The sequence below is a fragment of the Peromyscus californicus genome, unplaced genomic scaffold, assembly GCF_007827085.1.
Source record: "Peromyscus californicus insignis strain IS unplaced genomic scaffold, ASM782708v3 Scaffold_7__1_contigs__length_154581171, whole genome shotgun sequence".
NCBI classification, from domain to species: domain Eukaryota; kingdom Metazoa; phylum Chordata; class Mammalia; order Rodentia; family Cricetidae; genus Peromyscus; species Peromyscus californicus.
This window is the reverse complement of record NW_026294595.1, coordinates 145,876,807-145,904,432: the sequence shown is the minus strand read 5'-3', so window position 1 is coordinate 145,904,432 and position 27,626 is coordinate 145,876,807. Positions and strand designations below refer to the sequence as shown.

Here is a 27,626-nt window from a genome sequence, read left to right as displayed (position 1 = left end):
TGATTGACGTTAGAAAAGCTATATTACTGACTACTGTCCAGGGTGTCTACCCAACGCACCCATAAGCCTCTGCTCTCAGGTGAACAAGCTCATGTGAGCAATGATTTAGGGTGAGACCTGTGGTTATCTTATCATCCTCAGGCCTCCAGGACAGCACCTGCTTATAGAACCACCTACTCAAGGGCTGAGAGTCAGTGTCTGAGTCTACAGACAAAGCTACAAGCTGTTCCTAACTCTTTCTTTTGCTAGAGAAGTATACACATGAGCTGAACAAGGACATGGTGCCCAGCACTTACAGCCATAGAACAAGGGAGCCTCCAATTAAAGTACACCATTGTGTGTGTTCCAAAACCTTATGATGCTAAGGTAGCTGAAGAGAAGTGTTCACACAATGGGGCTTTAACTTTATGACAAGAGTCATAGCCTTGAAGCAAAAACCCTAAGTTTCATGAGCACCTACCATATCTGAATTAACTGGTCTGTCTTAACTGTTTACTTAAAAAAAAGATTCATTGATTTTCATTTTATGTGTATGAGTGTTTGCCTGCATGTGTGTATGTGCACCATATGTGTGCAGTATCCACAGAGGCCAGAAGAGGGCATAGGATTCCCTGAAATTGGAGTTACAGAGATAGTAAGCCACCATGTAGGTGCTGGGAACTGAACCCAGGTCCTCTGCAAGAGCAGCCACTGTTCTTAACGATCTCTACTGACCCTTAACTGTTTATTTTTAAACATGGGGGTAGGGTAATTCCACATATCTTCTTTTAATTTCTAAGGAATTCATGTTGAACTTGGGTATCTTGATTCTGGTTTTTTTTTTTAATACTTTAACTGAGTATGCATAAAACAGAGCCTAAAGTGCATTATGGAGACTGTAGTTACTCCATTTAAATCAAAGTTCCATCACTTCCAAGATGTGTGTCCACACTTCAACCCCCTGAGACCTAACAGTGGATGATACTGCCCATACCTATGACCATGTTGAAGATCAAATGTTAATAGATGTCTAGTTCTTGGAACAGTTCCCCCCACACTGTAAATTCTCAATGAGTGCCACATATGCCATCATTCCCAGCAGCAGTCACAGCATGTAGCTAACCTCCTAAAACTCAGCTCAGGTATACCTTGCTCCAGGAAGATGCTCGGCCCTTCACAGAGTACCATACACCCTAGACAACTTCCCTTTCAATCTTGTATGAATGGTATTTTGTTGCCTTTCTGCAGCTGTGATAAAACACTCAGACCTAAAGCCATTTGTAGAGAGGAGGGGAGTTCCTTGGCTTATATTTCCAGGTCACAGTCCATGACTGAGGGAAGCCAAGGAAGAGAGCCCAGGGGACCATGGCCTGCTGGCGGCCTCACCTGCTCACACTCAGAGAGCTTCCTTATGCAGCCCAGGACCATCTGCCTTACACATTTTTAATGTTTCCAACCTAAACTCCTTTTCTAAATTTCAAACTTGTTTAAAGATGTGAAACATGTTGGCTTGTTGAAATAAAGTCTCACTATGTAGCTCAAGCTGGTTTTGAACTCCGTGGGTAGCCCCAGGCTGACCTCAAACTCATGGCCCTCTTTCATCAGCCTCCTAGTATTACTGAATTACACGCATGAGCCGCCACATCCAGATATAGATGCAGAAGGTTGTTTTAGTTTTAGTTTTAGGGTATGTTCTCCTTAAGACATGTCTGTCACACTGCTCTGCAGGTAGTTGGCAGAAATTCTATACAGTTTTTTTTGTATAATTAGTATGTCAGGATATAAAAAGATTTTAATTTGGGAGAGAAAAAAAAAGGTGATAATTGCTTTAAGCGGTATGTTAAAGTTAACACGGTTAACCAGAATCCATAAATAGAAGAGGTAAATCTGATCTGGAGACAGGGGGCAAGGAGAGGACAGTGTGGGGTGTTCACACATGTAAAACGGACCCCCAACATCTACTTCAGTATCTGAAATGCCAACCAAGTTGATTGCATGAGTTTTTAAACCCCCTTTCACCCCTTTCTATATATGCATATATGTGTATGTATACATATATATTATATATATAATATGTAACAAAATGCTTTTATAATCATACTAAATATAAATTGATTTGGTTTCAAGAGTTGTGACAGATATCATTTATATTCTGTAAATTCATTAGAAAATTTTATGTGAGAAGCTCCATTTGCCCATAAATCAATCCATTAAACAATAACAACCACCAAAATAAAGGGTGTGAAATACCATTTCCAATTTTAGGCTCAGGCCTGTGTGTCATTAAGGATTCAGATTATGAGGGAGAAGCCATCGTAAGGCTTTAATGTCACCCTCAATTGAGCCCACTCTGAGGTCCCTAAAAAACGTCTGCTAAGTGGCAGGCCATTTCCACCCTGGGGCTCAAGCCTTGAAGGCAATTCTGGAATGACAGGTCTGCTTATGGAATGGGGAGCATCCCACAGGCTGCCACTCCTCATTCTAAAATTAGACTTTATCATAGACACAGATCTCAGAGATGGCAAAAATATCTGACTGCTGCAGGGAGGTCCCCAGTTGTCCCACGAGCTCTCTGCTGCTTCTCCAACAAGGCAGCTGGCGGCTAAGATCCACCTCATTCGGTCATTCTGTTTTAACCACCTCGGAAGCCGAACAGTAACGCACTCAATTTGAAAACCACGAAGATGGGGAAGAGTTATAAGGCATATGGTACCAATGTTCCTAAAAACATACTCAGATTTTTTAACCCAGTTTGCGTATATGTACCTGTGTTCATGTGTAAGGGTCCGTGTGTGAGTCTAAGGAAGCTCATGCATGTATATTCACCTGTGGTTGCAGGCCAGAGGACAAACTCCACTGTCATTCTCTGGTATGTTCCACCATTTTTAAAATAGACAAGTTCTTTCACTGGCCTGGACCTTGCTAAATATGCTAGGCTGGCTGGCCAACAAGGCCTAGGGACCCACCTGTCTCCGCCTCCCCAGAAGTGGGCTTAAAAACTTGTGCCAGCACCCTGGGTTTCTGTTTTTGAATGTGAGCTCTGGAGATGAACCTTCAGTCCTCAAGCTTGCAAATCTAGCACGTTGCAGCCTAAGGCATCTCCTCAGATCTCTCTTTGCTTTTTTTCCTTACAAGTGAGCAGTTGTTTAGGGAAAGTGCTCTGATACTGAGGGAGATTTGGAAATGAGTCAGATTTGAAAACACTGACCAGCTCAAGTTTTAATACTTCAAGACAGTGTAGGGGGAGCACACAGGAGTTGTAACTAGACAAAACTGCCCAAAACTCCTGGCTCCAATAACATCAAGCCCCCACTGCTGCAGGCAAATGATTTGGTCAGCTTGAATATCACTTTTCTCATCTGTGCAGCAGGAGAGGGTAATTTATTTCTTCCAGGATGAATAAATGAAGCAGTCTCTTCCAGGGTAGGTCCCAAGGGACATTGAGACTCACTATCTAACATCAAAATCTATATGACAACACAACATAGTAGGTCCTCCATAAACATTTATGAATAAACAAGTGATTGAGAATGAATGAATGAATGAACGTATTACTGTGGTGCTTAGAAAAAAAAGCTAGGTACAGTCCCTGGCTTGTTGTAGGAGGCTAGATAAACAGCAATGATGACATCACTAATGAGCAGGTCCTTGCGAATGATGGAATTACCAGCAAATTGAATATGATTCAAGAAATAAGAATCAAATCATTAAATAAATAGTAGTGTAGGAAGCAGATGCTAAGGTTCTGCTGTCCCCTGTCCCTGAAGTCCTGTGTGGTCAGTCTCTCCATGACTGTGGTTAGGGGTTGGAATTTGAGATAGAGGATGTCAGAAAAATGAGGTAATATTTCCATAATTGTCCCTAGTGGGATTGTGGCATCCACCTTGCAAGAAGAATCTATTGCTGAATTTGATGAAGGAAGGGGCTGCATTGTAAAGACCCATGAGGCAAAGAGCTGGCCATTGCCTCACTAGCAAGAAACTGAGGTTCCAAATTCTACAGCTACAAGGAGATAACATTCCCCAATAACCATATGGTCACGGGGTCACTCCTCCCCCAGTCTCTCCTGCAAATGGGACTGTTGTCCCAACTGACAACATATGCAGCGTAAGAAGAAACTGAGGCAGAGGGACCGAGCTGAGCTGAGACCTAAGTCCAAACCCCTCACATTGAGATGGTGTGTGTGCACCGTGTGCTCCATCCCCAGCATCCCCAATGAACACGTGTGTGTGCTGATTCACGGCACCTGAGTGCTCACACCTTGTCACACAGCATTGAAAACCACTCACTTACTAATTCAAATCAGAGAGCGCCTGGCCACAGTGTGCACAGGAAGTCTCCTGGCTAAGTGTGACAACCCAGGGCAGGGGGCACTTCAGAGAACAGAAGGTCCCAAGTTTGGCTGCAGATGGCAGGCATGACTGGGCATAGCCAGTGTTTGTCATTTTGAGCTGTGTGGTCAGGGTGGCCTGACCCTTTCACTGTCCCTCATAATACAGAGAATGGAGTTTTAGGTGAGACCTTTTCATTTTTACATATTGGCTCTCCATTTGGAATTTTTAGAACCATGGTCACCTAAACACCTACAGAGCAAGAAAACATGTCTAGAGGTTTGACACAGAACTATACAGTGCAAGGTGGGAGTACCCCCTCCCCGGAAACCTGTTCCAACTCTGAACACCAATAGTTTTTATTAATTTTTTCATAATTTCAATGTGTTTTTTTATCATATTCACCTTATCCCTCAACTCCTCCCAGATCCACCCCTCTTTCTCTACCCACCCAATTTTGTGTCCTCTTAATCTTTAAAAAATACGTCAGGTCTATCATGTGCTGCCCATGTATTCTTGGCTCTGTAGCCATCCATGGGAGCATGGTTGGCCTAGGAAGATTTACACTCTTAAAAAATAGTAATAGTAATAATAATAATAATAATAATAATAATAATAATAATAATAATAATAACTCTCCCTGTCCCAGTGGCTATCATCACCAATAGTTCCTTAGCTAGGGTGTGGGACTTTGTGCCTACCTCCTATCTCCATGCTGGGATTTGGTCTAGACTGTGCATGCTGTCACAACTGCCCTGCTGTTTCCTGGAAACATCATTTCCTTACAGTCACCACTGCCTCTGGCTTTCGTGATCTTCCTAGACCTCTTCCACAATGATTCCCAAGCCTTGGGAGGAGCAGGTGTGAGAAAGCTGTCCCTTTAGGGCTGAGCACTCCCTGGTCTCTTTTTCCCTGCACCTTGCTTGACCAGTTGTGGGTCTCTGTGTTAATCACAGTCTACTGCAAAAAGACGCTTGTCTGATGAGGTTGAGAGACACACCAATCTCTGGGCATAAGGATGGATTATTCTGAGTCAGGTTATTCTTCTAAGCTGCTGATCCTGGGCCTTCAATCCAAGGGTCATTAAGAGGGTTCAAAAATATACAGAATTCCCCTGTTATGGATTACAGAATAGAAAAGCAACCACCACCCTTCTCTTCTCAGTCGTTAGGCATCTGAGCTCCAGGGTTGGGGGTAACCTCCAGGGTTGGGGTAACCTCCAGGGTTTCAGTAACCTCCAGGGTTTTGGTAACCTCCAGGGTTGTGGTAACCTCCAGGGTTGGGGTAACCTCCAGGGTTTTGGTAACCTCCAGGGTTGGGGTAACCTCCAGGGTTGGGGTAACCTCCAGGGTTGTGGTAACCTCCAGGGTTTTGGTAACCTCCAGGGTTTCGGTAACCTCCAGGGTTGTGGTAACCTCCAGGGTTTCGGTAACCTCCAGGGTTGTGGTAACCTCCAGGGTTGTGGTAACCTCCAGGGTTGTGGTAACCTCCAGGGTTTCGGTAAGCATCTGACACAAGTTGGTGCCTTAAAACCACTTCTGTTCTTGAGACCTAAGACTGAAGTTGACTTCTCCAGGGGAAATTCAAGATGTTTTCATGGTTGGTTCTTCTTTGAGAACAGATTCAGTCTCCATGCTTTCTCTAGCTGCCAGAATGCTCCTGCACTCCTTGTCATGCCCTGGCTGTCACTTTCAAAGCCAGCAAAGTGCCATCTTGAGTCTCTTTGTGGCTCTCTGCAGCTCTCCCTGACACCCACTACCCGATGTCTGACTGTTTTTCTCCTACCAGCTTCTGGAGATGACTTTGGATCTACTTAGCTAATCTAAGCACTCTTCCCATCTCAAGGTCCTTTTCCTGACCATCACCGGCTGAGAAGCCCTTTCCACTCTAAGACACAGTAGTAAGGTGGTAAATGGCCAGTATGGGGTTTTAAAGCATGAATATCATTGGAAAGCTGTAAGTCAACTAAGGCTGGAGGTGACTGTCACCACCCCTTTCAGGTATAACCTTGGCTACTTCGGAAGCAGACCAGCAGGAGGACGAAAGTCATTGCTAGGGGAGAATAGTGAATCTTGAATGCTAAGAAGCAGGAATCTTAAAGGGTCTTATTAATAAAAAACCAATCCGGAGCCAGGTATTGGGGTGAACACTGAAAGATCAGAGAGACAGAACCAGCCACAGCTAACCTCACCTTGCCAGTTCCTCAGCTGATCTAGTTTCCTCAGACTGGAAGCTTCTGAGTCCTCACCCAGATGGATCTCAGCTGAACTGCTGCTAAAAGCCTGAAAGCTTAACCAGGCTCTAGTTCCTGGTTTTCACACCTTATATACCTTTCTGCTTCCTGCCATTACTTCCTGGGATTAAAGGTGTGAGTCACCATGCCTGGCTGTTTCCAGTGAGGCTTTGAACTCACAGAGATACGAATGGATCTCTGCCTCCAGAATGCTAGGATTAAAGGTGTGTGTGTGCCACCATTTTCGGGCCTCTATGTCTAATGGCTGTTCTGTTCTCTGACCCCAGATAAGTTTATTAGGGTGCACAATATATTGGAGAATACAATACCACCACAGAATAGTGCTAGTTCTATGTGACTCCAACCTCAGGCACAGAAAACCAAAACACTAACTCCAGGCCAGGTGCAGTCTCCCTCTGGTCCACTGTATCAGAGGGTGTCTTTCCTCCCCTAATCGAGTTCTGATTAAAATATACCAGTGTTTGGCTTTCCACAATCCCCAGCTTAAGCGCCACATCACTCAGATCCCACTTGGACGCTTACTCACTTCATCTGAAACAGGATGCGCTCGCTTTAAAACAGCACGTCTTTCCTAGAACTCACGAAGCGTGCAGCAAATTAAGGGCAAATGACATTATTTTCTAGTTAAATTTTCAGAGGGATGATCTGAACGAATTACTCATATCCCTGATTAATTTTAGTGGAAATAATGAGGAGACAGAAAATGGGAAAACATGCACACATACATCCCTGTCTGCCTTTCCAGAACCAATTTATGCTAATTAAGGCTTTTCCAATAAGGCAATCTCACAGAAACTTCCTTAGGACCTGACAAGTATCTAATGGGAAAGCAGCCAAGTCCGGGGCAGTGGCATGCTCCTGCTTAGGCTGAAGCAACATGCTGCTATCTGTTTCTCCCTCTGTCGTTCATCCTTCTGTCCGTCCACTGGATTATCCTTACTGGCACACATAGAATGGTAAGCATGAGGTCAGACAGATATACTGTCAGTCCACATGTGCCAAAAGAAAGTGGTGTTCGAGGGCCCTTTGGAATCAAAACCAAATCTGTTAAAGAATTCAGTCTTTGATTCAATGTTTAAACTTTAAGAGTTGACACTAAGTCGTCACCATGCATGCAGGTTGAGCACCGCACCAAACCACGGTTTTAAATGCGCTTATTTTATTTCCTGTGGACAGGGTTTTCACCTCCATGCATGTCTGTGCACCATTTGCATGCCTGGTGCTCATAGAGACCAGAAGAGGATTCAAATCCCCTGGAACATAGTGGTTACAGATAGTTGTGACCACTATGTGCATGCTGGGAATAGAAACCAGGTCCTCTGGAAGAGCAGCCAGTGCTCTTAACTGCTGAGCCATCTCTCCAGCCCCTGAAGCATAGTTTGAAAAATTAATGGAAAAATCTGTATAGTGTAGTACTATATAGCCACACAATAGATGCTTGCTATATAAAACCTGGATGTTTTATAAGGCTTTTTCAAAAAGATAGCTGTGGGCTGGAGCAATAGTTCAGGAGCACTTGTTACATAATACTCATGAGGACCTGAGTTTGAATCCCCAGACTCCATGTAAAGCCACATGCAGTGGAGAGAGTCTGTCATCCCACTGTTCCTTCAGGGATAGGGAGCTGGAGACAGAAGATTGTCCCAGAAGCTTCCAGTTCAGGTATCCTGAAGCTATCATACCTGAAGCATGCATCCACAAACAAGAAACCCTACCTCAAGCAAGGTAGACAGTGAGGATCAACACTCAAGGGTGTTCTCTTTTTAAAAGCTAACTGTAAGTCGTGTGTTCAGTACAATTCTGCTTGTTATACACCTACAGGTTAAAACCTCAGAAGCTCCACACTCAAAAATTGGCAATAGGTATCTTGCTGTGTGGCAGAAGCAAGAGGCCTTGCTGTCTCTGGTCAATGTTTCTTTGTCTGAAGCTCTTCAACGATGCATGGAATTTGTAATAAATGTAGCTCTTCCTATGGATTCCTACAGTTGTCTGTGACCTAAGCCATCATGTTGCTTCACTCTCCACTCCTTCCAAATGCTGTCTTTAGGCTGCCTCTACTCAGACACAGACTGACAGACAGACAGATGAGTGGTTTAAGATGTAGCTGTTGTTGAGATCAACCTGAAGCAATGGATCTACTCAGCAGTGGGCTATGCCAAATGTATTGTAAGCAGATCTCATGGAAATCTAACTTTCTACCACTTTTCTCATTCTGTGAAGCAGAAAACTGGAGCTTAGAAAAATCTAGAACTTCACTCTACTCCACAAAGCTGTAATGGTGTAATGCTGGTGTTGGAACTAGGTTTGGCTACAAGGCAGCAACCATAAGCACAATGACAGTGATGGCCTGTGTCTGCATTATCCGTGTCTATTCCATGCTGGTTAGATTAGTCAGGGGGAGGTAGGAGGGTGGGAGGAAGGGAGAAGGAGGGAGGGAGGGAGAGAGAGATTGTAATGAATGTGAGGGGGTCTTGTGAAAATGGACATTTCCTGTCCCAACCGCCCAGTCCCAAATAACCAAGACAGAGGCTGAATATGAATTATAAATGCTCAGAAAGTAGCTCAGGCTTGTTACTAGCTAGCTCTTAAACTTAAATTAACCCATATTTCTATTTATGCTTTGCTATGTGGCTCATGGCTTATTAATTCATTTTCTATACATCTTGCTTGCTTGGAGGCTGGCTGGCGTCTGTCCTAACTCCACCCTCCTTCTTCCCATCATTCTCAGTTTGACTTTCCTGCCTAACTTCCTGCCTAGCTACCTGGCCTGTCAGCTTTTTATTAACCAATGAGAGTGATACATATTCATAGTGTAGAACAGGATTGTTCCACAGCAGTCTTGAGCTGTAATATGAAGGCCTGAGATCCAGAAGCACTGATGGTATCACTTCAAGTCTGAGTTTGCAGATAGCAAAAGACCAGTGTGCAAGCTCAAGACTCTCAAGCAAAGAGAGTGAATTCGTTCTCCCTGTAAGCTGTCTAGGCCTCCAACCAGTGGAATGAAGCTCTCTAACACCTCAGAATACAAATTTGTTTCTTCTAATTACCAATTAAAATGACATCTCATCCAGAAGCATTCTCACAGCAACACCAGAATAACGTTTAATCAAAAACCTGGCAAATTATCCCCTACACAAGTTGGTTCTCCACCCCCTTAATTCCCACCAGATCTCATGGCGTGTACATCCCAACCACCTCTGAAATGCAATTGTGATCATACAGCCAACTCTTGGTCCAGAATGTGCAACACAGCCCTGGCTCTCTCCCCTCCTTCAGTAGTGAGTTCTGGCCCCAAGAAGGCCACTCCCAAAACAAACATTACATGCACATTTTCAAATTGTAATCCAATCCCCTTAATCTTATCATGCCACATGAGCTCCTCTTGTTTTTAGTGTCTCCCAGGCACTTTTTTTTTTTTTTGTCCTTTGTGTTTCTATTTAAGATTTCTTGGTATTTGGGTCTGGAGAGATGGCTGAGCAGTTAAGAGGGTGTACTACTCTTGCAGAGGACTGGAATTCAATTCCCCTCCCTCAGCACCTATGCTATTCGTAATTGCCTATAACTCCAGCTCCAGGGTATATGATGCCCTCTCCGGGCATCCATAGGTATCTGCTAAGCTCATATGCATGCACTCACATCCAGAAACACATATGTATACACAAAATTTAAAAATAAAAATCAAAGAGTCAAGCTTTGCCTTTAATCCCAGCACTTGGAAGACAGAGGCAGTGGATCTCTGCAAATTGGAAGCTAGCCTGGTCTACATAGTGAGTTCTAGGACAGGCCGGTCTTCATAGAGGGACCTTGTCTCAAATAAAAAAACAAACAAATAAATAAAATCTTAAAGATTTCTAGAAATATTTCTTCTCCTTCTATAGGACACTGAAGAATTATAATATTTTCTTTACGTCAGAGTCCCTAGCAGCATGCAATGCAAAGGACAGGTGTTCCAAACCCATGTGTGCATGCTCATGTCAGCATCTTCATACAATAGCAGATATATGGCTATGTGTGCTGTCTCGGGCTTTCCCTGTCTCAAAAAGCATTTGTAACTGAGTTGCAATTCATTCCCTGCAGTAACTCACTTCATACTAGCACAAACTCAAATCCCTCATTTGAGTCTGGAATATTTCTCCCCAGGTTCCCTCAGCCTTCTTTCATTTGTGTTTTCTAGGCACATTTGTTGTCTGGAAATAATAACTTCTGATAAAGATATGCATACATATGCAGAGGCAGGCTAGCCACAGAGCTGAATTTATAGGTGGCAATACACACTCATTCAGTGTTAATGTTGTAATGTAAATTACATTGATGAACTGTCACCTGCTGTTTAAGCTTACTGAGAAGTCCCACCCTCTTCAGTCTCAAGCATGTTTATCTCAAAGTGTCCTCTAAAGCACCCTGTCCAGTGACTCCCTGATTCTCTTGTGGAAAGAGAGAAACAGCAAGCAGCTAAGGGTGCATTGTGTTCTTGAGAACAGGTAGAAGGCAAACCATTCCAGACAGAAAACACTACTGTTTATTCTTGGGTGTAAAAAAGACTGAAGTAGGAATAGGAACAGAAATTCATCCATGGAGAGAGAAGACTCAGCTGGATGCCCCAGATGGGATTTCCCAAGTGATTTCTGCTGCATGTTATAAGCCGCCATTTGACGTTCTTACCTTTGCTTGCTCTCAGCCAGGCTACCCGAGTCTTTTCTGTTGGTGTTATAAGCACCTGCCTTGATATTTTGTCATCTATTTGCTGCTTCTCTCTACCTGCTACTTCCTGTTTGTTTTCTTTTTATTTGTTCTTGCTACATGCTTAAGAAACTCACTCATTTGAAATTGAAAGGGCAGCTGTCAGTGAGCATCCTCCAGAGCGTACACAACAAATGCAAATACTCATGTGTAATAATTAATGATAAAGTAGGTGGTTTATCAGTTGGTCACATTGGGAATTCTAGGGATAGCACTCAACCCATGTCCTACAATGTTAAGTCAAGAAACAAACCAACTGCTTATGTAAAGTGGGCCGTGTTGTTCAGCATGGACATTCCCAGATCACAGTCTATAGTGTGTGCTGGGCAGAAAGAAGACATTCCAAACATACCATTGAATTTTTCACACTCTGCAACAAGCGCTCATGCTGCTCAGCTATGGCCAATGCAGCAGAATGGACCTTCTGGTAGATGGCCTCGCCGTCTCGTGTTTGAAAGATAAATAGCCCTTCACCAGTCTCACACATCCTGTGAAGACAAAAGCAAGAAACGTCTGAAAACCCAGCTCTCAGAATGTCGACATGGCAGGATTTGCTCATTTAATTTTAGTACAGGGTCATGCTATGTAGCACTTGCTGGTCTAGAACTCTAGGTAGCCCGAGTTGACTTGTAACAGCCCTTCTGTGTTTGCCTCCTGAGTGCTGGGGTTACAGGAATGCCATCTGAGTTCATTTATTCTTAATGTGATTCGAGCTCATGTTCACATTTGCTAAACAATATTAACTAGATCAAAATGGTCAGTGTCTAATTAACTATTCTAACAGTGGGCATGGAATCAACACTCCTAGCTGATAAGTACTGAATGGTGTTTTGGTTTGTTTATTATAAACTGAAGTAGAAGCTAAGTACTGTTTCTCCATCCTCAGTATAATGCCACACTCCAAAGGGGCCCCTGTGGCACTAATCCCTCCTCCCACTCCAGGAACAATCTTTCAGCAGAAAACCACTACATGGGCTGTAAGCTCCCGGAGAAAATGGGGTTCTGTCTTTCTTCGATACTATTCTAACTTCCCCACAGATGACAGCCCTAGGAATTCTTTCATTTCCAAATCCACATACAAAATGTTGGTCCAGCGTCCTGTCAACATGCTGGATCCAATGCAACCCATCACCCTTCCTTAAGGAGCAGGACTCTGCTGAGTTAATGTATGGGACACATGGGAAATTCTTCAAGGAAAACAATGTATATGGGTTTGGGAACTGAGGTCAAACATTTAGAGAAAGGGCATATCCACCCCAGACCACAAAAATCCAGAAATAAACTGATAAAGGGAACTGGCCAGGCACCATTAGACTAAAACAAAACAAATTCTTTCTAATTGTGTATGTTTTAGTGTTCATGTAGCACGAATCTTAAAAGGTCTTATTAATAAGATCAAACCCGGTGTGAGTTATTGGGGTGAACGCTGAAAGATCAGAGAAGCAGAACCAGCCACAGGTTCCTCACCTCGCCAATTCCTCAGCTGATCCTGTTTCCTCAGACTGGAAACCTCTGTGTCCTCATCCAAATGGGTCTCAGCTGAACTGCTGCTAAAAGTCTAAAAGCTTAACCAGGCTCTAGTTCCTGGTCCTCACACCTTATATACCTTTCTGCTTCCTGCCATCACTTCCTGGGATTAAAGGCATGAGTCACCATGCCTGGCTGTTTCCAGTGTGGCTTTGAACTCACAGAGATCCAGATGGATCTCTGCCTTCAGAATGCTAGGATTAAAGGTGTGTGTGCCACCATTTTCTGGCCTCTGTATCTAGTGGCTGTTCTGTTCTCTGACCCCAGATAAGTTTATTAGAGTGCACAATACATTTTGGGGAACACAATATCACCACATGTGCATATACAAATATATTTAATTACTACAAGTATTTTTAATTTAAAAATATTTATTTTATGAGTATAGGTGTTTTGTTTCCATGTACATCTGTGCATCATATGCATGACTGGTGTGCTTGGAGGTCAGAAGAGGACACCAAATCCCCTGGAACTGGAGTTAAGGTTAAGGACTGTTGTGAGCCATCATGTGGGTGCTGAGAATCAAACCTGAGTCCTCTGTAAGAGCAGCCAGTACTCCTAACTGCTGAGCCCTCTCTCCAGCCACTGCTGCCAATACTTTAAAGAATTTGAATCAAAGCATATGCAGTAACACTGAAAAGAGTTCTGGTGTGAATATATACAACAATGATGAGAGGTTGTATTTGTTTGTTCTAAAGGAGCTAACCGTCTAAATCCCCCTCTTTCCACTTCAGATCTTCTTGCTGATAGCACGAACTCTGCCTTACTTGATGCTTGAGTTTTGTTCACGTCTGAGAAACTGTATGACACAATAAAGAACTAAGGAAGTTTCCAGCTCAAGTCATTGCTCTTTTTTGTACTTACCCAGTACATGCAATTAGTGTCATAAAACAAGAACAATACACCCAGTCCAATTATTCATAGTTGGCCCAGGACCCCAGCCATATGGGGGGGTGCTAAATAATGGCTGACACTGCTTAGCTTCAATTTCATGAACATGGATTTATGAGGAAAGGGAGAAGGGGATGCTGGGAAAGAGGAGAAAGAGAGCTTGGTGTCAATCAGTGATGAGTATGGGATTGTAATCATTAAGTTGTGCCCCGTCAATAAAGTATTAAAGCTGAGGTTCAAAACATTCTTCAGTTAACTGTTTCGTGAAGACATCGTACGCCATTGCAAGCCCTGCTCTCACCTATTTTGAATGTAAGTCGCTATACAATCTCGATTCCACTTCCTTGCACAAAGTTCTACAAGGCTTTGTGATTTTCCCACATCTCTTTTACCACAAAGTACATGAATTTATTAAGAGGAAGAATCAGCCTTAACTGATTCTTTCAAGGGAAGAAATCACCTGCTGTTTCTCCTATGATAGAGGTCACTGCTCATTGACTTACTGAAATGACTGCCCTGTCCCTTGAGGACAAGAAGGCACCTGTTACTCAGAAGCATCTAGAAGATGGCTGAGGAGCACCTAAGTTTGAAGGCACATTTCTTAATCCTGGTACTCCAGGGGCCTTTAAAGGCTTTTGTTTTGACTAAAAGTCACAGTAAGAAATACAATTTAGATTATGACCAAATACACTGATCTATTGCTACATAGGTTGGTCATAAATCTATTAACATGCTAATGTTTTCTCCCTCTCTTAGCAGTTGATGCTTGCTTGACAGTACTTCCTTTACATTATTACTCATTAACTGGCAAGAACAACTCTTAACAAAATCATCCTTTGGACAATTCCTGGAGTTTTACTTGTTTGTCTTGAGATAGGGTGTCATCATCCTGTTCGGTCCTCCAAACCAGTATGTACCTGAGGAGGGGCTTAAACTGCTGACCTACCTGCCCACATGTGAGTGCTAGGTCTACAGTTGTGTGTCCTAATGAGTGCTGAGTCTACAGCTGTGTGTCATGATGAATGCTGAGTCTACAGCTGCGTGTCCTGATGCTTGGTTTAAGCAGTAGTTGTGTTCAAACTCAAGGCTTTGTGTGTGATGGGCAAACCTTCTACCAACTGAGCTATATCCCCAGTTCACCCACCAATGTCTCCTTTTGAAAAGCATAATGCAGATCTTTTCTTTAATGACATCATTTAAATCTCTCAAATACTGTGATCAAAAACAAAGGAAATCAAAGTGACTATAGAATCAAGCATTTTTTTTCCGACACTCACCTGAAGCCAATGAGTGCAGAGACACACACACACTATTCAGGTTCACAGACAGACAGACAGACACACACACACACACACACACACACACACACACACACACACATGCACACACACACCACTGCCACAGGCAATGCCACGGCCATAGCTTACCACTTACAGAAAAAAACAAGAGTCACATCCCTAACCATCATAGCTCAGGTAGAAAAACAAGACTTTCTATTCAGACCCCCTAGGGTATAGAGAGTGGAGGAGACAAGGCTAATGGGAAGTAAGTTTCTTTCTTTCTTTTTTTTTTTAAGATTTTTAGCCTACAATAAGCTAGTAAGGTATTTATATATACAGAGGAATCCAATGTTATAGCTGCTTCACACCATTTAAGACTAGTAAGAAATCTTGTATGTAAAGTTAGCTGATTTTAGATGTCAGCAACCTGTTCCATTATTTATATTTTGTTCTGTAAGGGCCAAAATGGCTTGACCTACCAATAATGGCCAAGAGGTTCCCCACTGTGAAATAAAGAGATAAGATTCATGAAAGAACTCTCAGTAGAACAGACATGTGGCCTCTGGTTTAAATGTCGGGATTTCCTTCTGTTTATTTAAGAATGTGTGCCCTTTAGCTCTACTGCATGACTCACAGAGTGGAGGATGGACAAAACCTGGCCTTTCCATGCAATTCCCTTCAGCCTCTTCTAATCCTGGCACATAAGCCCTTCCATTCTACTTGCTTTGCCTGACTGATTGGCTTGGAGCTGTTTCATAAGGAGTGTCTCAACACATTAAAATGTTACTATAGGCCTTGACAAACAGTATAATGGGTGAAGGGCCCAAGGCAATAAAAATAAAAACACATCAAATAGACAAATGGCTTTATATAACCCAGTACCACAGTGCAGGCTGGTCAGCTCTTCAGAAAACACAAGAGAAAAACCTGCTCAGGCATTCATGTGCTGAAGAGCAGGAAGGCATTTTGGTATCTTGTAACCCCTTCCTCCTTTCTCTTTATCCATTGCTTTTACCTCAGATGCTTTTTGAAGGATGTCTCAAATTGCATCTTTATCTCAGAGGAAAGGTGGGACCACATCCCAGAACAATATCAGGGATGCCTGAAGATGGTAGGGATGGAATATGTCTGGAGGAGACTAGAAAGCTGACCTTGGCCTGAACTCACACTTGAGATCAGAAGTGAGGGAAGTCTAGGGGACTACTTTTGGTCAGAGCATTTTATCACAGCAGAAAATTAGGACACCATCTTTTCCATTTTCTGGTAGAAGAAGAGGAATTCATTTCTCCTGAGCAAGTCTGTGGTGAGACAGAGCACCCCGTGTGAATTTCTCTACTCAACATAGTGAGAAAGGAGGATGCCATGCCCACTTACTTTTTTTCCTTGATAATAAGGAATGAACTGTCTCTGAAACATTCAGATATTGGAGAATGTTCAATGGCTTGGAACCACGAACACAAATCAAGAATATGCCAGAGACAGCAGGGCAGCTTTTGCTTTCCGCATAGACTCTTCAGTTAGAAGAGAGTCCAACTTCTCCACTAAAAAGTTACCTAACCAGTTAGATTGCGTTTAATGTGAGCTACATAAAAAGCTACTATTTATTTTCCAAGTCTGTTTAGATAACCTTACACCCAAGCAAAAACTCTTTCCTAAATTTAAGGGAAGCATCTGTGCGTGGAATTCAAGTTTTCACCTTTCTTGGCATACCTAAAATTTCTTTTTAAATGGTGCCAAAGGCACAAGAGAGACTCTCCCTCTCTGGTCAGTAAAGAAAGGCATTCATGTGTGGAAATTATTTAGCAGGTTCTGCCAAACGTCTCCTGAGCCTCTCACTCCTGCAGAAGCAAAACCCAGGAAATTAATTTGAATCAGTCGGAGGTGAGGCAGAGATTGACACTGAAGTATGTGAACCCAGCAACCAGCTTGAAACCTAAAAGGGAAGCTCGCTGGATACCGGCCACCCTTCTCCAAACAATAACCCTTCGGGGAAGGTTCCATGGGAATGTGGCCACCTAGAGAACGTCCTGCCAGTTGGATCTTCCCATGGAAAACTCCAGCCTCTCTGACAGGTTGATTTGTACAAGTGAGATGTCAGGGCTCCGAAGCAGAAACAAACAGCAGACTACAGACAGACATCTCAGACAAAAGAAGCAATATATCTCTGGGTTTCCAGAATAAGTGAATTGTTACTTTTTATTGCCAGGGACACATCTTGGTACAATTGTGGTTCATTACAAGTCCTATGCTTCATCTCCAAATTTTCTTCAAGGGGGAAAAAAACCCATGCCAATTAGAGGTAGATCTACTTATCCTGGGAGGTGAAGGGCAGAAATACACTAGCTAAGCCCCACCCCCACAGCTACCTGAGAAAAGGTAGATGGCTCTGGTTACATGGGCCTAGACTATGAAAGAAAAGAGCAATGGGGTTTCTCAAAACTCAGTTCAAGCTATGGGCGTTTATATACCCACACACAGTTTAGGAAGAATATCAAATCAGCAGTCTCTTCATATATCTGTGACTTACTGATGGAGGTCTTCCTTGAACATGAAGCTGAGGTCACTTCATAAGTAAGGATTGGTATGCTGACAAGAATACATGATCCAGGGGCTGCAGAGATGGCATGGAGGTTAAGAACGCTTGCTGGTTTTTAAGAAGACTGCAGTTTGATTTCTTGTGCCCACATCAGGCCACACAACCACTTGTTACTCCAGCTCCAGGGGATCTGATGCCCTCTTCTGGCCTCCAAAGGCATCTACTCTAAAGTATATATACAGCCACAGACATAAACACCAACAAAACAACTGCCTTGTTTTGGAGGTATCCAAAAATAACCATGGAGGAAATTATCTTTACTAATAAAATAAGGCAGATATGAAAGCATCACACTTGGGGGAACACAAATGATCTTATTATCTAGCATCCTGATGGTAATGATAAAAATCCATCTTCATTTGCATTTCAGAGAAAATATGAAGTAGTGGCATTACCTTGTGACTCACTTTCTGTGTTCTGCAAGCCCCCACCTTGCTCCAAAAGTCCTAACAGACTCAAAGCAGGAAGTATATCCATCCAACCAAGCAAGTTCTTAGTTTCCCATAAGGATTTTCCTTTATAAATAGTAGACTGGTCATTGAGATAAAGGAGGAATGCAAAAAAAAAATGTTTACATGAAGGTTTTATTTTTAATGTTGTCCAGGACAGTAGCTAACTCCCTTCTATATCTTTGAAAGTAAAACAGCCCAGGTGTGTGGTGCACATCTGTCTTCCTATTACTTGGGAGTTGGAAGCAGGAAGATCAAGAGTCCAAGTTTGAGGTCAGTCTGGGCTACATGACACACCATTTCAAAAACAAGAAAACTAACCACAAACCAAAAACCCAAAGCCAGAAGGAAGGGAGGGAGGGAGGGAGGGAGGGAGGGAGGGAGGAAGGGAGGGTATAAACCAAAGGAGAACTACATGTGGAAGAAAAACATTTTGTTTTAATTTTTTAGAATGTTGTGAAAACATTAAATTGATCTTATTTCCAAAAAGTAAATGTTAACTACTCAGACTCTGTTTGAAATGAGGTAAACTGATTGAGCGCATCACTCTCATGTATTCACCTGAGTCAGAGGTTTGGGCAGTGTTCCAAGTTCTGCTTTTACTCTCTTTAAATCAATATTATAGCCAGGCGGTGGTGGCGCACGCCTTTAATCCCAGCACTTGGGAGGCAAGGGCAGGCGGATCTCTGTGAGTTTGAGGCCAACCTGGGCTACAGAGTGAGTTCCAGGAAAGGTGCAAAGCTACACAGAGAAGCCCTGTCTCGAAAAACCAAAAAAAAAAAAAAAATTAATATCAGCCAGTCACCTTAAATACTTTAACCTGGTTGTTACAACTTCAGGGCAATTTTAAGATACATACAGATGAGCTTACATTTCATTTTTAATACTTTTGTCAATTCCTTAAGAATTCCATTCAATGTATTTTGGTCATATTAGCTTCTACTCCTTCAGATTCATTGCCAACTCCCTATCTCCCAACATACCACTCAACTTTGTGTCTTCAACCTATTTTTGTTGTTGTTATTTTTGTTTTTGCTTAATAAATAACCCATTATCCAGTTTGTGCTCTTTATATGCTCCTGGATATAAGGCCATCCACTGGAGTGGGGTCCACCTACCAGAAGCCACACCCTTAAAGAAAACTGACTCTACCTCCCCCAGCAGGTATTAACCATCCACAGTTCTTCAGTTAGGGGTTGGGATTTGTGAAGCCCTCTCCATTCCATGCTAGAATAATGATTAGTTTGATGGCCTTGTAGTTCTTAAAACTTGAGTCATTTGAAATTTTAAAATACAAAAGGTGACTGGTTTTATTTATTTATTTTATTAATTAATTTTATTTTTTTATTGCCTTTAAAAGGAACCTAAGCTCTTAGGGAGAAGAATAATGGGTGGAGAGGTAAAATAAAACACTGACCAGAAGGATCTCTTTGTAGGCCATGGTTCACCCAATTGGTACTGTATTCTTTTCACTCCCACATTTGCCTCTAACAGGAGCTAGGAGACCCTAAAAGGACTCCGTGGGATAACAATAAGCAAGTTTTAGAATCGAGCACTTCCAGCATTTCTGCCGTTTGTTAAATAGTAAGTAGATTAGATGGACCTCAGTTATGTGCAACCTGAGAAGTGTCAGTGGTCGGCATATGCACGATCTACCGTGTTAGCTCACGTAGTATGCATTGAAGTACAGCAAGGAAGCGCTCCAGCAACAGGAAGCGCTCCAGCAACAGGAAGCGCTCAAGCAACAGGAAGCTCTCCAGCAACAGGAAACGCTCCAGCAACAGGAAGCGCTCCAGCAACAGGGAGCCGGTCTCTGTTTCGCTGAACCCAGTCCATGGCACCGTTTACCAGCTCAGCCTCAGTTTGTGGCATGTCACCAAATCAAGGAATAAAATTTCATGTTATATTTGTGAAGCGTTAGAATCCTCCCTAGGAGTGAAGGGATGCTGGGCACCTGAGCACTGTGCTACAATCTTTCCATACGACCACAGTTTATGAATTTTCCGAAGCAAACTTCCGGTCCAACTCCATGACCTGAACCTGGAGAAGGTAAGCAGACACCGAGAAAAGATGCATTGAAAGCCATGTACTCACCTCCCTGCCTCAAATGTGAACCACGTGGTGTCACGTCCATACCGCCGCAGGGCACTTAGCGGCCAAGAGATGAGTTTGACTCTGGGATTCTGGATGTCCCAAAGACAGATGTACTCATATGTAATCTGCAAGGCACATTCGCCATGTACATCTAAGTTAGGAGATGGCATCAAATACACATTGAATCTCTCTGGGAGAAAAACAAAAGGTTAGTCTAAAATCCCCAGAAATAACACAGCAAAGACATCGTAGGAATACAGAAGCATTTAAAAATATCTACATGCTAGGGTTTGGTGGAACACTCAGGAAGATCAAAGTTACAAATGAACTGCCATAGAAAAATGAATTTTTAAATGTGGATGCTATTACATAGCATAATGATACACTCTGGGTGTCAACACAACTAAACGCTATTTACATTAACAAAGATCATTTTTAGACTTTTTCAATTTGCATTATAAAAAAAAACTGTATGCCAATAAAAGACCAGAGCAATGAAACCTCTAAAAGCAATGTTTCCCCTGCTGAGCACACATTAATTACACCTACACTTCTGTATTCACAAAAGGTACAGGTGCGAAATGACGTGTTTGTGATGTGTGGTCCTAAAGTAACATCAATTAGCTTACAATTTCTATAATCAACTGAATAAAGCTGGACTCCAAATTATTTAAACCATACTCCACAGTAACAGCGTGTAATTAGCGGACCAACAATTGTGAGGCTGCCAAGGGATAGTCTTAAAAGAGTTTGAACAAAGAACTTCAGGCAACTCTGGGAAGAGATAGCCATTTGCTTCCTAGAGTGACTGTTGAAAACATCACCAAGATTATAGTAGCTACCTTAGCTAGTGACTGTAGACAGGATCTCCCCCAAACACAGTTACATTGTTTTTATTATTACTATTTAGAAACTTCATTAACACAGAAAGTTAGAGTCAAAAATCTCTAAGGGAAATAAGAACAAAAGTACTATGGCATTTGCAATCACAATTCTATCCATCATCCCATAGTAGATCCCAGACATCTAACAAGACAGTGTGAGACTAATAATTTCATATTAGGAATCGTCTAAATTAGCTATTTTGTAATAAGAAAAATCATCAAAATCTCCATATTTTATTTTAACGTAGTAAATAGTAATATTAAGATTGTGTTCATGAATGGGCTCAGGTCCCCCGCTGTTTAAGTTTTTGAATTTACTTTGAACTCTCAATAGCCAAATGTTGAGTGTTTTCTAGAAACTGTCATGAAACAGCTATGTCCCTTGAGAGTTCTGGACCATTTGTAAAACTGTTTTCAGTAAGTAAGAAGTGAAAGAGACCATTATTAATGGATTCCGTTAGAGGCAAATTGATTTGCGATAAAGATAAATTAGTGGGGGCTGGGGAGAGAGGTCAGTGGTAGAGAACTTGCCTAGCATGCATTTGGTGAGAATCATTTTAACAATTGCACTTATGTGAACTCCTACAAAATAAGATTATAAAGTACTTTCAAAGAAATAGTGGAGATTTATAAGAACCTGTAATAAGAGAAACCCCAAGGACACGAAGCTGGTGGCAAAAGGAAGCCTTAGGCATCGTTCTGAATTTGAATTTCAGCACTATGAGTTTCTACTATGCCACAAACACAAACATGTGAAAGCTAAGTGCCGACCTAGACACTCTAAAAGATAATAGCAATCAACCCCTGCCATGCTTTCAATGCCCAGGCCTGTGTCCCCAAGGCTCTGGCTATCTCCCCTCTGCCAGAAAGAACTACAGAAGGAAGGTCTGGGGTGGGGTGAATGGCCTTGGTAAATGGCCTCACCCTTCGGTAACTGCAGTTCCCAACCTGACTAGAGGTTCTCTGCACTAGTCAGCATTTCCTGGTCCTGATCAACAACAGTTGTGTAGTGACATACCACAGTAGGTACAGTGCACTCAATGGGGCAAAGACTGTAAATGTGTCATGAAGACACAGCTCCGCTGGGAGGGAGAAGAGTTTTAACTAACAGCTAGATTGCTCACTGAGAGTGCCAGTGCAATTCCACCTCTGGCATGTCTGCCATCAATCTAGGTGACCCAAAGCCCCCTCCACTCTGACAAGTGCTCATAGATCAAGTCAGGCTTTGAAGCAGAACCCTGGATTCCAATCTCCCCAGTCACTAGGTTCAGCTATTTGAAGATGGAGCAATTCTTCCAGGCTTGCACTATGAATCAACATTGATTTTTGCTAAAATGTTCATGAATATTTTGGTCATTATTATTTTAAAGGATTTATTCCTAGATGGTGTGTTGAGCTGAGTTGGCTCAAGGGTTGAATTTTTTTTCATCACAGATTTTTAAGTGGGCTTAAACTTGATGAAATATTCAAGGGATTAAATTCTATTAAAAACATTGGAAAGTGTTCAAACATATTTTAAGTGAAAAGGCAAGGGGGAAATCATCACACTTTAAAGTCCATGCATTGTAAATGGAGACCCATGATCAGAGTCTGGATTCAAACACTAACCACTTACTACATTTGGAGCAAGGTGGTTAGGTCTCTGAGGTTTTGGCTTTCCCCGTCTATAAAATGGGGGAGTCCTAGCACCTGTGGGATGGGGTGCCTGTGCAAATGTAACAGTTGAATATTCATAAATCACCTTCCATCCAGTGGACACACAGTGTGGTCCTCAAAAATTTCTGACTGAAACCATGAATGTGGATACTTTTCTATTATACATCACAGAACTTTTGAGAAAAACAGTTGCTGCAAATATTAACATTGATTGTTATCATAACTCCCTTCTTCATACTTTCTATAACTCACAATTACACATAATGAAGACGCCTTGTGTCTTATCACAAGGGAGTAAACCAGTTTATAAGAGAGGGAGGAGGTGAGGACTTTGCACACGTACCACTCTGCTCTCGTTCCACCCCAGTAGCCAACAAGTCAGGCTCTCCAAGGCTGATGTCATTGATTCTGGTCCCCACACACTCCATCTGGAGAACTTTGCACCACTCATCTGCCTCAAGATCTGAGGAAATGGCAAAAAAAAAGGATATATTATATACACATACATACATCAAAGGCCAAAGACCCCTGCCCCAGTAGCCGCAAACAAACCTGATTCACAGGCAAAGGTTTTCGAGGTGTCATCATTGAAATAAATCCCTATAGCATGTTTCTTGGTGCTCTTTGGCAATCGGGCTACATTTTTCACATTGTTGAGTTCTGTAACCTGAAAAATCAAGATTTGGGAGTCTGGTCACATGCTCTGCATGAACACTTCCCACCTACATCCCCAGAGATGAGACCCAGAGTACCATGAGCTCATCCTCCATAAGCCTAGCTTCACAGAATAGATCTGCAGATATGAAGGCTAGGTATGCATTAGGAGGATGGGAGGAAGGGAAAGGTGGTCCAATCCATCAATAATTTATCAAATTAGAGGGGAAGGGTCTGGGATCTCAAAAATCATCCCCATGTTCAATAGTCAAGCCCTACATCACAACTCAGAGACTCCACCACAAACTTGATTTCACCTTCTCTGACTCACTTTGAGCTCCTCAGTGATTATGGGTCTCAGTTTTAGGGTATGCGAACACTGCACAGTACCTCCCCATTCACATCAGTAACAAAGTTGTCCCATTATACATGGCACCCCTCTCTTTCCCACAGTCTTAGCTATTAGCACTCACATAAATCCCTCCCCTGCTGTAGAGGATGCTAGCTCATGGTGCTTCCACCAGGGAAGTTCTGCTGAGATGAGGTCCTGTCATACTGGAGGGGCCTGCCAGGAGGAAGGCTTACATGGCTTCCTGGTAAGTATTTATTTACAAGATAAATAAGCCTTTCATAGTGGCAAGCTTAAACTCCCCTTAACACCCCCTTAAATGTTATACAAAAGAATAAGCCTCCTATCAATCTTGGCCTGCAGTGATGCTGGACCACCTCTCCCATCCATTACCCTAAATTCAATAAATGCCTGGCTTAAGAAATACCCAGGAAGAAAAATAAACACCCTCCATGGGCACATTAATCTGATCATTTCATTTCCCGGCTTCTTAACCTCCAGTGGCCCTTCTTATAGTATAAATGCAAATTTACCAGCATGAAATGCCACACAGTGCTCCTCAGAGACTTGCCATATCAGCATCTCCAGGGACTCTGCAGGACATGGCTTATCCTCCATCTGCAATAACCCCTTGGCACTCAGTACATACAAGTGCTGATTTGGTGTGTGTGTGTGTGTGTGTGTGTGTGTGTGTGTGTGTGTGTGTGTGTATTTTTGTGCCAGAACCCAATCTAAGCCATGGACATCTTTCTATAATTATTTATTTGTTTCCCTACTTCCACTTTAAACCCCAGGAATTCACTGTGCAAACAGCGTGTGGTCTTTGCACCCTCGAGGTCTGATTCTGGCATTTTTATGCAGGAAACTTAATACTTCCAAGATTTCCAATTACACTTGGCATGAAAACCCAAATCCTGTGTGCAAATGACCACCACAGCCCCCTGTGTCTCCTCCACAGCTAACTCTCCACCATATCACCAAGCTTTCTGTGGCCTAGCCAAACTGGACTCTGTTCTGTGTGAGAACAAACCATGTGGCTTCCAAGACTCAGAGCCCCCCTTCCTCTCCACCCATTGCCCCCCAGTCACTCCCAAATCTTAATTTAGATCTCAGTTACTCATTGATTCCCTCCTGGAAACACCATCCCAATATTTAAACTTTCCCAAGCTAAACAATGCATAACTTCCATGACTTCTCTCTTGCCTCTCCACTGGCTGGCTACATGAGTGATTGGTTTGGTTCTTGTCTTCCTAAGGGGAGTCAGTTATATATGGCAGGCATTGCCTTATGTTCCTCATTGTTTCCCAGGTGTAACACAGAGCTTGTCTGTAGGGAGCTGAGGAAGACCTAAGTGTGCGAAGTGCCCAGTGAATGTATATGGTTGACATGGTACAACCATGCCCAGAACTCCAAGGTCTCAGACACATAGGACATTTGCAAAGTCAGTTCCCCATATGGGCCAGGCTCCAGGGGGTTGCCACAGTTCTCAGGGTTCCTGTATGAGAGTTCAGGAAGGAGTGACCACTGTGTGCAGACTAGCAACTGCAGCTTCCTCCTCCCAGATGATTACAGCCTGAGACTGCTCCCCTACCGAGACATTCAGACCAACCCCTCCTCCCCCCCCAGTGCTGTGGCTTACAGACACAATGAGGCCTGGACTGCCAAGGTAGCCAGCCCCCACCCCACCCCACCTGATCCCACACTGTCTGTTTGTCTGTGTGCAATTTCTTCATTCCCTCACTGCCCCTATTGAGGGTTTTATGATAGAGATCTTGTCCTCTGGCAGGAAGTCACTCAATACATGGACTCCATGAGCAAAAGACTAAACTCACCCACAGATTTATCTTGGAAGTCCACTTCCCCTGGGAAGACTGCCTTGACCTCCCTGTGAGTTTGTCATTCCCTTCCCTAAGCTGCCATACATGGGACTTGAAGCAATACCTGATTGTCTGCTGTTATAATGCCTATCTCTCCAGCTCCCAAAGAGACTTGAGTCACTTGGCAATGGCTTCCTGATGGATGGCATCAAAGAAAAATGATCAGACCATGAGACAGCACATACCGAACCTCCCCATAAGCCACATTCTGGGCTTAGCATTTCCAGATAGTATGCCTGTTGAATGGCCATAAAAGTTCTGGAGATGGATGTTAGTATTATCAGCACTTTTCAGATGTAGAAACTGAGACTAAAAAAAGATTAAAATCATACAACCAAGTTTGTGGCTAAAACTGGCAGAAGCAACCTCTTCTGAAACACTGAATAACAATTGAAAGCTTTCAGCCTCCAGAAGTCACCTCCAGCTTGAAAGTATTTGTCTTTTTAACACGGCTTCTTGCCTTGGGGACCCAGGTAGGGCATGTATGTGCCAGGCTTTAGGCTGGTCCTCCACTGAGACATTACTTAAGGGAAGTCTGAAACACAGCCATGACTTTGAAATATGTTGCTTCATTACATATCCATTAAGGGGCCAAGAGGAAGACATAAGTCACTGGAAACAGCCAGGAAATGCAGGGGAATTGCATGAGTCAGAACACAATTACCCATTCTGGAAATTGGTTTTGGTAATAAGCGAGGTGACACCCCCGCTTACTGCTCCAGGGCGGAGAGGGAGTGTTCACAGGGCAGCCAGGGTCAAGACTGCACGTGACAAAGGACAACTGGTTTCCAAAGCACTTGTGTATGCCAAGCTCAGAGTCTCACTTTACTGAGCATGTACACACCCCCATGTACACACTCACCTACACACATAGATGCTTTGCTTTCAAAAGAGTTGCAGTCTAGACAAATTCATGACAGGCCCTTGCTCAACACGCATGCTAAAGACTATGATATCTACCGTCCACAGATAGCTTTATGTCACGTGAGACTTTTGGAAATGAGTTTATTTTTTCATTTTATTCTACAAATGACAACACTGAGGCAGAATGGATGAACTGTTGTCCCTTCTACAAATAAAATATTTGCATTGGATGAATCAGTTTTTTGCAGCAAAAGTGGGTTTTGATAAGGTCTCAGAGTCTTATCTGATATAACTGCTATTTGAAATTGGAGCTCCAGACCTATTCCTAAACAGCCAAGGTTACTGTCACAGAGTGATTAAGTGACCCCAAAGAAGATTGGCAACAGAGCCTATACTAGTGATGTGACTCATTCCATTAACCTTCAATTTGACTTTCTTTGCAGTCTGTATTAGTTTCCTTTCTGCTGCTATGACAAAATACCCAGACAGAAGCAATTTAATGGAGAAAAGGCTTATTTTGGCTCGTGGTTCCAGAAGGGATACTGTCTCATGTAGGCAAGATAGGGATGAAGGAGCATTAGGCCAACCCACAACACTGCTTTGGCAGTCCAGAATCCGAGAAAGAAGGAAATATGGCTAGTCTGTCAAACTCCAAAGCCTACCCCAAGTGATGAACTTCCTCCAGCAAGGCGCCACCTTCTAAATGCTCCATAACCTTCCGAAATTACACCCCCAGCTGCAGACCAAGTGTCAAAGCACATGAGCCTAGGGTGACATTTCACATTCAAACCTCAGCACAGTCCTTTAAGAGTCTCAGTAGCTATGGCTTTCACTCTTTTGCAGCAGAAAAGAATTTTCACATTAATTGGGTTCTCCATTGAATTAACTGCATGTGTAGTATGGGCTCTGTGTATTGGTTGTTAGATAAAATAATTTTTCAGCATATAACAGTATCAAGGAAGGCACCACTCAGTTTAGTTGGAGAAGAAACATGGCCCATCCCTGAGCATCTTCCTTGCGCCCATCCATGCACCATACTATCTAATTTTTGGCTTATTTACTATCCATCTACTCATTTGCTCTTTTTTAGTTCTTAGCATTTATTCTGAGTCAAGTTTTGGTGGCAGGCAACATTACTACCCTCCTGGAGCTTAATTTTCGGTAAATAAACATACCAGCTCTTAAGGATAAAAATATGCTC

General features: G+C 42.8%; 1 protein-coding gene across 1 annotated transcript in view; it reads right to left on the bottom strand.

Annotated features, from left to right (window-relative positions):
• Positions 1 to 27,626, bottom strand: part of Dok5 (docking protein 5) — a 152,174-nt gene that overhangs the window by 27,145 nt on the left and 97,403 nt on the right. The window contains exons 3-6 of the mRNA XM_052723291.1: positions 23,234 to 23,348; positions 23,025 to 23,144; positions 20,142 to 20,331; positions 11,657 to 11,792 (exon numbers count right to left, since the gene is read on the bottom strand). Of these exons, the coding sequence (XP_052579251.1) occupies positions 11,657 to 11,792; positions 20,142 to 20,331; positions 23,025 to 23,144; positions 23,234 to 23,348 (561 nt within the window). The remainder of the gene's footprint in view (positions 1 to 11,656; positions 11,793 to 20,141; positions 20,332 to 23,024; positions 23,145 to 23,233; positions 23,349 to 27,626) is intronic.